Raw genomic sequence first — 12706 nt, 5'->3', positions numbered from 1 at the left:
TTATATTTTTTAAATCCGCCACCTCACACAGTCACGTGACTTAGCAACGCTCCTTGGAAACGGCGGAAGCGCGGCTCTTGCGGCGGACAACAACAACAACAACAACAACAACATGGACCTCTTACAGGTACTTTTAGATATTTTCCCTGAGATCTTGGCATGGTAAAATTATTTTTTTATATATGCATAGCCTGCATTCATGTTTTGTCAAATTTGAACCATCCCTGCTACGAATCTTGACCGTGCTTTACTGCTGCAAGCTAGCAAGCTAACTTTCGTTCCGTTAGCTCCGTTGATTTTAGAGATATGTGAATCCAAACAACTCATCAAGAATTCACTGCTGTCTTTTCATCAATCGTTTTAATTTAGCCCGGAGGGTTCTGACCTTCAAGTCATTGCAGTGTGTCTCTCTCTGTCATCTGCAGTAACCTGTTGCGTTTCATGCAAATCACGTGGCTAACGTTAACTGTCTGTGAACTGTACCTTTTACAAAACAAATATCAGATACTGAATGTATGTATTGATGTATATTATTGTTTGGGATGCTCAGAGCGTGGGGTCTGATAAAGACACAAAGCTCCTGGATCAGAGACAGGAGAGTGGCCCGAGTGGACCAATCACAGAGTCAGCGGTTTGTCCCACGGAGCTTGGTACAGAGAGAGGGACAGACAGCAGGTTTCAACCTGTAGAAAGCAACTCTCCACAGTTTGGTAATGTATTGCCTACTGGTTGTGTAAAAATTGATAATGATTTCAAATAATCATGTTTCTGTGTGTTGTAGCCCTCCAGGACAGTAACCTGTCTCCTGCTCTGTCATTGCTGCCATCAGACTCTGGAATGGCACTCAACACAGACTATTCTTTGTTTCAACAAAGTGACATGGAATTTGCTCCTTTAAGGTACTTCCACTTAGTGCAATAAAACCTCTTTTATTCAGGAATGACTTTCTTATATTATGTTTTGTTTTAGTGCTTATCCAGACATGTCAGTGGCTTCTGAGAAGTTTCAAATCCCACCTCATGAGTTCACCTCTCAGACACTGGAGCAGGCATCTTTAAGTCAGCATCCTTTAGCTCCAGAGATAACGGTTCTTCCTGAAGAAGCAGGAAGTAGCTGCGGTTCCCTTTCTCAGCAGAGTTTATCTCCAGAGGGTGTCAAAACAAAGGAGGAAGGTGTGCATTTGGCTCCTATTACAGAGGAAGAACAGGACATTGCATCCAAAGTTATTTTCAGCAGCAATTTGAAAAAAGTAGAAGAAGACACTTATTTTCTGAACAAGGATGTCCCAGCACAACAACTCATGCAGATCCTTCAGAAAGATGTTGGTGTGCCCAGTAGCAGTAGTAGCACTAATTCTTCTTCAAAAATATCTGAAACAAAAGAGTTTAAAAGTGCAGATAAACCTGATCGAAACCTTATTCGCGAAGGTCCTCCAGGTGAAGCGTCAGTTTCCAATCAGCAATCACAAACAAGCAGAGATTCATATATAAATGAGTCAAAATCACAGTTATCTGGTGTTTTTAATATATCTGTTGGGCCCCGTTGTACTAAACCAGATGACAGCAGTGAAGCTTTACGGCAAGAGTTATTGAACATTCAGAAGCGCAACAGTCGAGAAAGTAATCAAGAACAAAAGAAGACCAAAACGCCAAAAGAGTATGCCACACCTTTTCCAACTAGGATCCCCAACCTTAAGGATTTAGCCAATGAAAATGTCAACAGTACTTTATCCACTGGACCATTCTCTACAGGAATTCCACAAAGACTTCGTGATATCAAAGAACACGATATCTGGTCTCCAGAAAATCAAACTGGCATTGATGGTTCCTATCTCGGCTTCCTTCCGCAGTCTCAGTCCACTCCTGGTGTTTTTAAAGCTCCTCCCAAATCTAGTATTAAGTCTAAATTTCAACAACTTTCTGACATTGAATCCAACAAGGAAAGCTCTATTCAAACCAGTGCAGACATATCATCTCCTTTAGTGTCTGCTCCTAATATTGAATCAAAAAGCCAATGTGAAGAGGAACCAACTTGTGATAAAGTCCAGTCATTACCCAGTCTTAACTACATGCAGAAAGTGGATGCTTGGCGGGCTAATCAAAGCTCGGGTAAGACATCTTTGTTTGATTCTCTGGCGTTACAAGGGTTTACCGGCGTTTCTCCAAAGAAAAAAGCTTATGATGCAGTTTCGGACTGTTTGAACCGCATTCTCAGTCAGCAAGTTGTTAAAATGACTCAAAATGTTGCCCAAAATCCCTACGTGGATGTTTCTGCTACTTCCTCTCCCAGGAGAGAAGAGGCAGTGGGCAGTGCTCCCAGTGATAACATAGCAACTACACAATCGGCTTCTCCATTCAACCGGTCCCAATCTCATTCATCACTAAGCACAGTTGTAATGTCGGTCAAGAAGGAGCAAGCCACAGAAGCACGCATAGAGAAAAATGAGACCGAGGAAGTAGAAACCCATCAACAACAAACTAATGGAGAACTGTCACCTCTCGTAATTAGTCTGGGTCAATTTAGTGATGCGACTCTCTCAAATTCCCAGGACAGTTCAAATTCTGGTCAGAAAGTTGCCACTTCTATTGGGACGTCGTCTGTCAGCCTAGAAGTGGATAACTATGATCCTTATTGGACGGCAAAATTGTCCACACCACCTCCACAGCACAAACCTCGAGAGTTAAATATTGAAGAAAGAATCCCGGTAAATACAGTATGAAAGTCATGTATAGTTAAAATTAATTGTGAGATATTTTAATTCAAACACATAATTCTGTTTTTTTTTGCAGTTATATCTTCAAAATCTGGGCATCAGTCAGTCTCCTTCCACCATTCTGACACCATTTGCCCCGAGAGGACCAATTAGAGAGCCAGAGTTTTCTCCAACAGAGCTTGGCACAATTAAAGGATCTACTCCAACTAAAAGCATCCAGCCTTCCGAAGGTACATTAATAGGTACATTAATAAAATATTGAGTTAATTATAATCAGTAGAATTTAGGAGTATAGTCAACTCTTTATTTATATAACACACTTATAACAACACTGCTAAAGAGCTTCACATGCAGGACAAATTATGTAATTCATAAAAAAATTTAACATTTAACATACAATAGAATAGTTATGATAGAACAATTATTTGTAAATTGTATGAAAATAATATTATGATCAAAACTGTATAATTTGCTTTCATTTTCAACTTTTTGATGTTTGATAAACCTTGTTGAATAAGTAGTGCTGCAAAACCATAACCGATTTATCTGTTTGTCAGTATGAATAAATTGTTATTTAATTATATGGATTTGGAAATAGTCCATAGATGTGAAGTTAGATTAAACTTAATTGTTATTAGTAAAAGAAAAATTCAAATCTGTCAACTGGACAAAAAATTGTAGGAGTGTTATTACACATACATAAATTAGTTTAGAGAGTGACACCAAGTCAGAGATCAATATTGTGATCATAATAAACTGCTTTGATTTACCAGAACTACAATGATCAGTTTAACCTCTCTGTTGCAGGTGGTTCTCCTCACAAAGCAGAGTTCTCCAGGTCCAGCCTCCAGTCGATGGACTCCAGTTTGTCTGTGCCTCTGAGTACAGATGTGATTGGACAGGATCTTTTCAGGCCTGCCTCCTCTTCCTCCTCTGATATATCTGCACCAGTTCAAATTGACCCTAAAATCCTCTCCTATCCCAATGAAGACCCCTCCAGTCAACAGCAAAGAGACAGCATCCAAAACCAGGTCTATTTGAGGCCATCTTTAGACCAGGAGACTGACAAAGAGATATCTTTTGTTAGTTCTGGTGGTCTCTCAGATATACGCAAACTGCTCAGTCAAGCTGAAGCTATAGCTTCGCCCAGGTTATCATCGACGTTTGATAGATTTTCCCCACAAAGAAAAGAGACTTCACTTACTCCTGCTTTCACTGCCGAAGAGTCCAAATCTCACAGCTCCCATCTCTGGACCAGGTCTTCATCGGATTCAGATTTGACAGCAAGAGAAAGGCTCAGAGGTGAAAATAGTCAACCTGCAAGGCAAAGTGGTGTGGTGAGCCGAAGTGCAGGTCTGTCTTTAGTCCTGAACAAGTCTGTCCAGAGAGCAGAGCCTGAGGGGTGCAGCGCAGCGCCCCCTGATGGTGTCCCTCCACAACCCCAAGTACAGCTGCCTCCCCCCACCGCTGCCATGGTGTCTAGTGGACCAGAGGAGAGTAAGGAGACATCACAAGACACATCACAGGTATGAATGTTTATATGGTTAAATTTTAGTATATGATTTCTGTCTAAATTATTTATTGTGAGCTTTTAATTTCATTGAGATAAAAATTTACAAGAGAGTGCAACGCAGAACATTCCTAATATAATATATGTTAAAGATAGTTAATTGGTTCAGTAGTCCAATCCAAATCTCATTAACACACAAAGTCTCTAATATACAGCTCTTAATTATAGAATTTATAAACATGCATCATGCTCTTTTCTGTGTAGAATAGAGCACGGTCCTTCAGTGTTTAAGTGAATAAAAGTGTAAATTGGTTAACCCCTATGACTTCTTTAATCACAGGACAGTCCTGCACAGAGCGTTACCACCTCCCCTGCCCCAGTGGAGTCAATAAGTGACAGGAGCAGTGACAGGAGCAGTGACAGGAGCAGTGACGGGAGCAGCCACAGGAGCAGCCACAGGAGCAGCCACAGGAGCAGCCACAGGAGCAGCCACAGGAGCAGCGACAGGAGCAGCGACAGGAGCAGCGACAGGAGCAGCAAGAGCTCCAAGAGCTCCCTGGCGATTCGAGTGGCAAAGTTACTGCAAACTGAGTCTCCAGCTACAATGGTGTCCAGTACCACTAGTGTGGACCAGGAGGAGGGCAGAGCCAGAGGTGAGAGAAGTTTGAATTAATAATAAGTCACAGTGAATTGATAAGAACCTTAAGGTATGTTCTCTGGTTAAGCTATATCAGTGTTGTTTTTAAATACAATGAAAATGGAACAACTTTCTTGCAGGATGATCCATATGTACAGTTATATAAGCTTATTCAAACATTTTGTCCCAGTTAAAATTTTGGTTTATAAATATGCTATTTGACTAGATTTACCAATACCAATGTGTGTTCTTAACCACTGCATTATAATTTTCATGTCTATGATTTCTCATTCATTTTCCAGAGTGGATCAAGCAGATGATTTCAGGTCAGAAGTGTGAACCTCTGGAGTTGGACCAAGAAGATCGAAGAAGAATTGAAGAAATCAAGAGGGAACTGTTACTGAAAAACCCCAAACTGGTACAAACATGTCTCAAAGCAATTTGTGCATCAATGTTTTACTTCTTAATGTATTTACTTTGTCTATAATTTCTTCTAATACCTTCAAAGTCTGGACAGTACAGGTCTCTTGTCAAAGGTAACAGAGTGCTGATTGTTTTATTTGATTGAAAGCCTTTTGCTGTTTTCGGTTGCTGTGACTGCATTGGGTGATGTATTACAGACAGTAACAAAGGGGACAACTTAATATGTTACAAATCAAGCTATTGGTGAGCTATTCCTTTTACTACCATTTAAAAATTTAATTACTTTAAATTCAACTTAAATTTTGTCCTCTGCATTTGGCTTGGTCAAGAATATCTACCTAGAGAATAGGCCTGAAGTTAGCTTAGTGTTTAAGAGTTTTGTTACATTTTTGGAACAGCCTGCAACGCAAGGTTTGATTGAGAGTTTGCTAACTTACTGCTACTGTTGCTGCCCAATCATAGTTTAAAATGACCAACTAATACTGTTTACTAGATGCAGTTATTTTTTTTGTAAAATGCACGCTTTCTCCACATACAATCAAAGTTGGCATAGCATTTCTGACCATTACATTCACTGTTAGTAGTATCTTATTAATGTAATGACCTTTCTTTTGTTTCTATTCTAGGGCTATGCCAGCACAGACACAGAGAGCAGTGCTGCATCTAGCCTTCGAATCCCAAGAGGACCAGCTCCACTTTATCAAATAGACCCTCACAAATCAAAAATCCTGGAAACACTGCCGGAACAGTCCAAGAGTCTTAGTCCAACTATCCCACAGCTTAACACGCCACAACGAGAAGACATTATTGAAACCAAAGTTAGAGAAATTGCAGCAAGAGAAGGCGTAAATCTCCCTAAAACAAAAGCCTTGACTTCGATCACAATTTCAACTTGTCGACGGTCCACCTCCCCCTCTCCCTCAACTTCTCCTGCTCCTCCTAGAACCCCCAGCTCAGAGCCACTGCATTTGAACCAGCTAACAACAGAAGATGACAACAAACTGGTTGCCGAAACACTGGATAAAGATGTGGGTAGTCAACATGAAGAAATGGATGAAATAGCAGTGGAAAGCCCAGTCCTAAATGAGAAAACCAAAACAGCAGTAAGGCAAGATACTGTAGGCGGACAAGAATTTTCACCTGTATCTTCAGTGAGTTTGGAGCAAGATAAAACGACAGACAGTTCACAGTTGTTCAAAAAAGCAGAAATTATTGAATCATCCAAGGATTCAAAATCTGGGCACGTTTCGCAAGTTCGCCTCCACCTATCGCCAAAACCAATGGATTCTTCAGCGTTCACTCGGAATGTTAGTTTACCCCCAAAACACGTTGTCCCACTCAGACACTCCTCCTCCTCACTCAGCAGTCCAGACGAGGGAGTGGGTATGTCAAGTCCCCCCGAATGGCAGGAGGTTCCCAAAAGAGGAGAGCGATATGAGACCAAAAGGGGGTTAACGCACCAGCAAAGAGTAACATCTGCAATTCATGTATCGCCAAAGCCTTTAGCTGTGAACTCAACAAGAGGTAGGTACTGGAACATGTTTTTGTGAATGTATATTATTAGGTTTCAGTTTACTATTTATAGCCGCTATTTTGAGGACTTTTTTAACTATTGAAGAGATGTTTAGCTTTGAATTTATACTTTCTATGGCGATGGTCCTGATTTTTCACCCACTATAAATGGTAAAAAAAAAAAGAAAAAGAAGAAGAACTCTAAAAGCATAAATAAATTCTGGCCATTGAGTCTCAGAACCTCAAGCAATTTTGAATGCAAGAAAATAAGGGTTAAATTAGGAACTTATTATGATTGTGTTATTATTTTTTATAGTTTTGGATCCAGATGCAAAGTGAATCTAATTTGATGTCAGAGAATATTTTCTGATAACCTTCTTGTTGATTGCAGTACCTCACCTTTTGCCTTATAAACCCAACGGTAGTGAGGAGCTCTTCTACGTCCCACAAACTGAAGCTGATTCCTCCAATGACACCACCATGGAGAGCACCCATACAGGTAGGTTTAGTTTTAATACTCATTTTAATCTTGGCTCTACTCATTACATCTGTAAATGTACTTTTAACGTTTAATAATTTATTTAAAGAGCTTTGAGCAAAACAAACAATGCAATCCCTAGGGAAAGTATTCATAAAATGTTCTTATTATTAGCCACTATGTCAGACCTATTATTATTATTAAAATCAAACTAATTTATTATAAACGTGATCCTACAAAATGTCAAACAAATTGGATCTTTAAATATATGGTACCATACAATTATCAGGTCTCATCAGTGAGTGGTTGGTTGTGGAGCAGCTGGTCCTTTGTAACCTACACCAGAGCAGTCATTAATTATTCATGTTCCGGGGCAGACACAGACAAAGGCAGCAGTGGGGCCCCAGCCCAAAGCAAAAGGGACCTGCATCTTCACATGTTTTTTGAGTTTTAAATAGACTAAGCGTGCAAATTTGAGAGGATTATTTTTATTATTTTGAATCTGCAGTGTGGTTATTTTGTCTAGGTTCGGATGACGCTCTCCCTCCACGCTTCAGCAGTGATGTTTTGGGACATCAGGACCCGGGTCTGGATCGTGGAGTGACCATAAGACACACAGAGGGGATCTACAGCAAGAGACTGACCAAACCAGACTTCACCATGAGCGAGCAGGGGCGCAGAGGTGAGGGGGTGAGGGCAAAGGTCCGACAGTTAAAACAGACAATATAACCTTTATGTACAGTATGTTGAAGGTTTTGACAGCCCACTGGTTCTACCTGTCTTAGCTCACAATGTTTCTTATGAGTAATTTATCTAACATACATCAGACGAACTGCCACAAGGTAAACGTATTTGGACCTGAGATAGTATGGTAATTTAAAAATGTCTTAAAATCTAAAAGGCAACTATTTTAGGCAAGTGCAATACTGAAAAAGAGGAAACTAAATACATGCCATTTTAGTTTAATAAAATAATAACCTAGTGCACAAATGTTTAATAGATACTGAATTATCTGTTTATAATTTACACAGGATTATGAATGATGGACACTATATTTATTATTTACTTAAAAAAAAAAAAGCTGAATATTTGTACATAATTAAAGCATAACACATCATAATTTGTCAGAAGAACACAAGGTCAGTGACTGTTTAATCAATTTAAATGTAGTTATTATAATTCACTGTTATAATTTTTTTTATTTTACACTTTCTCCAGATCCACCAGTCCATGCACCTCAAACTCCAAAGCCGTCCTCCCCTGTCTTCACTCGAGTGTCTTCACCTGACACAGACCTCCCCCCTGCCTCCCGGAGAGACCAGGGGACCAGTCCTGTCTCATTCCTCACCCACGAATCTGCTCAAGCCTCCAAAATACAAGACCCACCCAAACTTCAAATGAGAATTCATCACCAGGACGACGACTTACCCTCCACATCCAAGCAAAATATGAGCAACTTGGACCAACTGTGGCAGAGATTTAATGAGCGTTGGAGAGGGGAAGAGGAGCCCCTTGTCTTAAGAGAAAGAGAGTTTTCACTGTTGGAAAGACTGGAGCGATTGTCCCGAATCATACATAGCACACGGGACAGTGCCATTTCAGAATTGGAGATGTCAAATCAAGAAGTTCAACAAAAATCTAGGAAAACTTTGAGAGAGTTAAAAAAGCAAAGACACGCAGACAAGAGCCATATCAGTTTTCATGATAGAAGAAGTGAAAATGGGTCAAGATATAAGCACGATTTGGACAATTTGAAGCTTCCTAGTCCAGCAGAGCGAGATGTTTCATTGGATTCTGTGTCCTCCACGTCGATGTCCACGGTGGATACGGACAGGCTGATCCGAGCGTTTGGGGCAGAGCGAGTCCAGAGGAATCTGAGGAGTAGCTCCAGTCTGAATAAACTGTACTCCACCATCAGCAAACAGAGGGAGCAAGAGGTCACGATCTCGTCACAGAGCAGCACCAACGATGAGTCCTCTGTAAGTGTGGGATCGGAAAATAGTTTGGAAATAATTACTGATCCTTCTGACTCTTTTCTTCTTACACAATTTAGTTTTATTTCATTTTGAACTAATGTTTTTGTTCGTAGTTTGTTTTGATAGTTTCATAGAGCATGACAATGGTGAATGTACATATATGTATGTATATGAAATGTATATACATTTTTTAAATGAAAAAGTGACTTTGTAGGACATAAGATTTGATTAATTGACCGCTGAGCTTATTTATTATCAATAGGTTGGGTTTATGTGACAAGTGGAGGACAAGTCAAAATTGTATGGTAGAATTTCCTTAAACATAGAGTTTAACTGTCATAAAGTTGCACAAAGTTCAAGGTCTTCTCTGTTAGAAGTGGGTCCACAAAGTTGTTGCTAAGTAATTATAGAGTGTGTGAATCATAAATCGTAGTATTTCTGCCAAAAACAGATATAGCACGGTGTATTTAATTCAGTACTGACGTCTTTTACAGGTGGTTGCTGATTCAGCTTCATCGACCTGCACTTACACCCTGCCTCCTCATCGTGGTCCTTCCAAATCTCTGGTCTCTAAGAAGGCCGTCAAGCTGGTCTCAAAAGGCATTCAAGCAGGTAAATGCAAGGGCTGCAAGAATAATTATTTAAGTTACATGATGTCTTATGCAAACAACAAAATAATAAAACAGTAATTAAAACCTAGACAATTGAGTCAACTCCCAATTATAATGTTTTCATTTTTACAAATTGGTCTTTCTCTCTCCAATCCTTACCGTCACGTTTTCCCTGTGTATCCATAAACACTGAGGACACAAACGTTCTATATTTCGCTGTCCCACAGACGTAATGACACATGTGCATTAACCTCATCTTTACATAAGTGGTTTTAAATGCTGTTGTTTTTTTCAGGTGACTTGGAGATTGTCAGTAATGGGACGCGACGCAATACTCGAGATGTTGGGACCACGTTTCCCTCTCCTGGGGACGTCAGGGGTGTCAGACCGAGCTCCTCCTCCTCCAGCCTGGACCAAGAGCATAAAACCCACCGGAGTGCCACATCCAAGAGCCCAAAACGCAAGAAGAGTCCCTCAAAACGATACCCACACGGTAAGATCAATGTCGTATAATAATCAGAAGAACTTCCTTTATTACAGCAAGTTATAGAAAAAAAAAGAAATATGTTAATAAAAGGCGCAAAATTCCATATGGAGCACCTGAAGCATGGACCACTGCCAAGGCACTGGTCATTATCTTGCAATGGTCAAAATATAGTTTCCAAAGGTATTCTAATTCACGGATAAATTGAATCACATAATCATTATATTTTTACAAACTAGCATTTTTAGCAGATATTAAAATGCTAAAAAACTCATTCATCCATCCATTTTCATCCCCTTATCTGGGGCCAGGTCGGGGGGGCAGCAGTTTAAGCAAGGACTCCCAGACTTCGCTCACCCTAGACACTTCCTCTAGCTCCTCCAATGGGACCCCAAGGCGTTCCCTGACACTGGAGAGACATAGTCCCTCCAGAGTGTCCTGGGTCTTCCTCCTCATAAAATATTATTCATCTTAAAATTATTTAGAACCTCAATTATGTGGTCCACTCCAAATTTAAAAATCATTGTATGCGTCGTTTATAATGGAATAGGGAATTTTTAGTGTATATTTTTAAGCCTTTATTTTTATTTTTTTAGATATGCCTAAGTATTCACGTGTACCGTAGCATTTGAATTACAACTTTATATTATGATTTGTAGGTATTTCCTGGTATGTTTCTGCTGATGAACTGAAAGTAGAGGCTCGTAAAGAGAATGAGCCGGACGAGTGGAGGCCGAGCACCGGGTGGTTTGAACCTTTGAGTAAAAAACCTGCGTGGAGAGAGCCGCTCCGACAGAGACCAGTGGAGGAGCAGAGCAACACACTGACTGAAAGAAACTCGGGGAGAGATAAACCCTCCTTCCCTGTGTCCCGGGTCAATCTGCAGGTCTGTTCATCATCACATGAGGTTCAGAGTGACGATATGTTGGGACCATTGCCATAGAAATTAATGATTCAGAACAGTATATTATATTTTGTGAAATGTCCTCAAAATGGTACCATATGACAGAAAGCGGAAATCCATGAATTGTCCAATAATTTTTAAAAGAATCATGGGCATTGCATATTGTTTTGCCTGGAATGGAAGCAAGATGAGTAAGTTTAATGCCATACTGTGTAACATTACTGACAAAGCAATACAATCTCAATGGAGACGAGCAGAAAAGTTACATAGTGCACCTTTAAGCAACTTTATGCACCATTTGTGTTAAGTACATTTGTACTGGGACATGTTCTTACATTACTGAGCTCAAATATCGTGTCTGAATTTCTTTGTTCTGTTTTAGGATGCGTTGCTTTTGGGACGTCCTGATTTTGTGACACGGTCCCGTCAGAGGTTGGAGAGACTGGCTCTGCAGGTGGAGGAGAGGAGACTGCAAGCGCTCTTGAACCAGGAGAGAGAGGAGCTGTTGGTTCGAGCAGGAGGACCAGGGAGGCTGCCCCGACATGCAGGTAATGGGGCTAATGCTGTCAGCTGTTATCTATGTGTTGTATATTGTTTTAATACAAGAAAGTTTTCTGATTTTCTTTTTCAGGTACTGCACAGTTGAGGAGAGCTGTGCCCAGGAAGGAGATGATCCAAAGGTCTAAACAGTAAGTAGACTTTTAATGGCATTTAAGGTGAACTGAACTTGAAGGAATACTCTGTCAGAGAGGCTAGAATGAGTTTTTCTAAGTAGTCTGTTTAATGGGATGTAAATTGTAAAGTTATTTTATTATTTTTATAGCCTTTCTCAATATTTAAATTGTATTTTTGTTGTAGGATGTATGAGAACTTACCCGAGGTGCGCAGGAGGAGGGAGGAGGAACAAAGGAAAGCAGAATACAAATCGTATCGACTCAACGCTCAGCTCTACAACAAGGTAAAGAGCACAGATAGTGCAGATAGTCATAAAATAAAATCTACTAATCTATGTCTAATTTCTTTTTTTCTTTTTTTGTCTTAGAAAATTACAAACCGGGTCCTGGGCAGAAGAATAGCGTGGAACTAATGTGAATTTCAAATTAAGACTTTTAAAACAAACTACCTGAATGAAGTTTTATATAATATTTATGTGGCCTAATTTTAAAGATTTTTATTTTAATAGACTAGTGTTTTTACATTTTTAACAAAGCTTTTCTTGTAATCCAGTGCCTAAATTTTATAGACAATTTGTATTAAAACGTTTTATATCATGGGCACATTATTTCGTAATATTTGTGCAAATTTCAAACAATAATAAAAAAAAAAACTTTAATATAAGATATTGTAGTCCATTTAGAGCAATAATCTTGATTGTGAAAGTTACGTGATACATAACCAAATCAAATTCTTTGATAATGGTTAATTTAAAGGAAAAATAAGATGGTAACAGTGAAGTTA

The 12706-nt window shown here is 39.6% G+C and overlaps 1 protein-coding gene across 1 annotated transcript; it reads left to right on the top strand.

The window, feature by feature from the left end:
• The first annotated feature begins 76 nt into the window (after positions 1 to 76).
• alms1 (ALMS1 centrosome and basal body associated protein) lies at positions 77 to 12521 on the top strand. The gene is made up of 19 exons (XM_033988058.2): positions 77 to 127; positions 551 to 710; positions 782 to 899; positions 970 to 2704; positions 2790 to 2943; positions 3521 to 4239; positions 4564 to 4876; positions 5163 to 5278; positions 5910 to 6807; positions 7187 to 7294; positions 7800 to 7955; positions 8492 to 9252; positions 9744 to 9861; positions 10156 to 10353; positions 11004 to 11230; positions 11631 to 11796; positions 11880 to 11937; positions 12107 to 12206; positions 12291 to 12521. Exons 1-19 carry the CDS (start codon positions 113 to 115, stop codon positions 12333 to 12335), a joined length of 6165 nt encoding a protein of 2054 aa, XP_033843949.2. The 5' UTR covers positions 77 to 112; the 3' UTR covers positions 12336 to 12521.
• Positions 12522 to 12706: the final 185 nt, after the last annotated feature.

The sequence above is a fragment of the Periophthalmus magnuspinnatus genome, chromosome 22 (assembly GCF_009829125.3).
Source record: "Periophthalmus magnuspinnatus isolate fPerMag1 chromosome 22, fPerMag1.2.pri, whole genome shotgun sequence".
Lineage (NCBI taxonomy): Eukaryota > Metazoa > Chordata > Actinopteri > Gobiiformes > Gobiidae > Periophthalmus > Periophthalmus magnuspinnatus.
The sequence above is the reverse complement of the archived record's forward strand: the minus strand, read 5'-3'. Positions and strand labels throughout refer to the sequence as shown.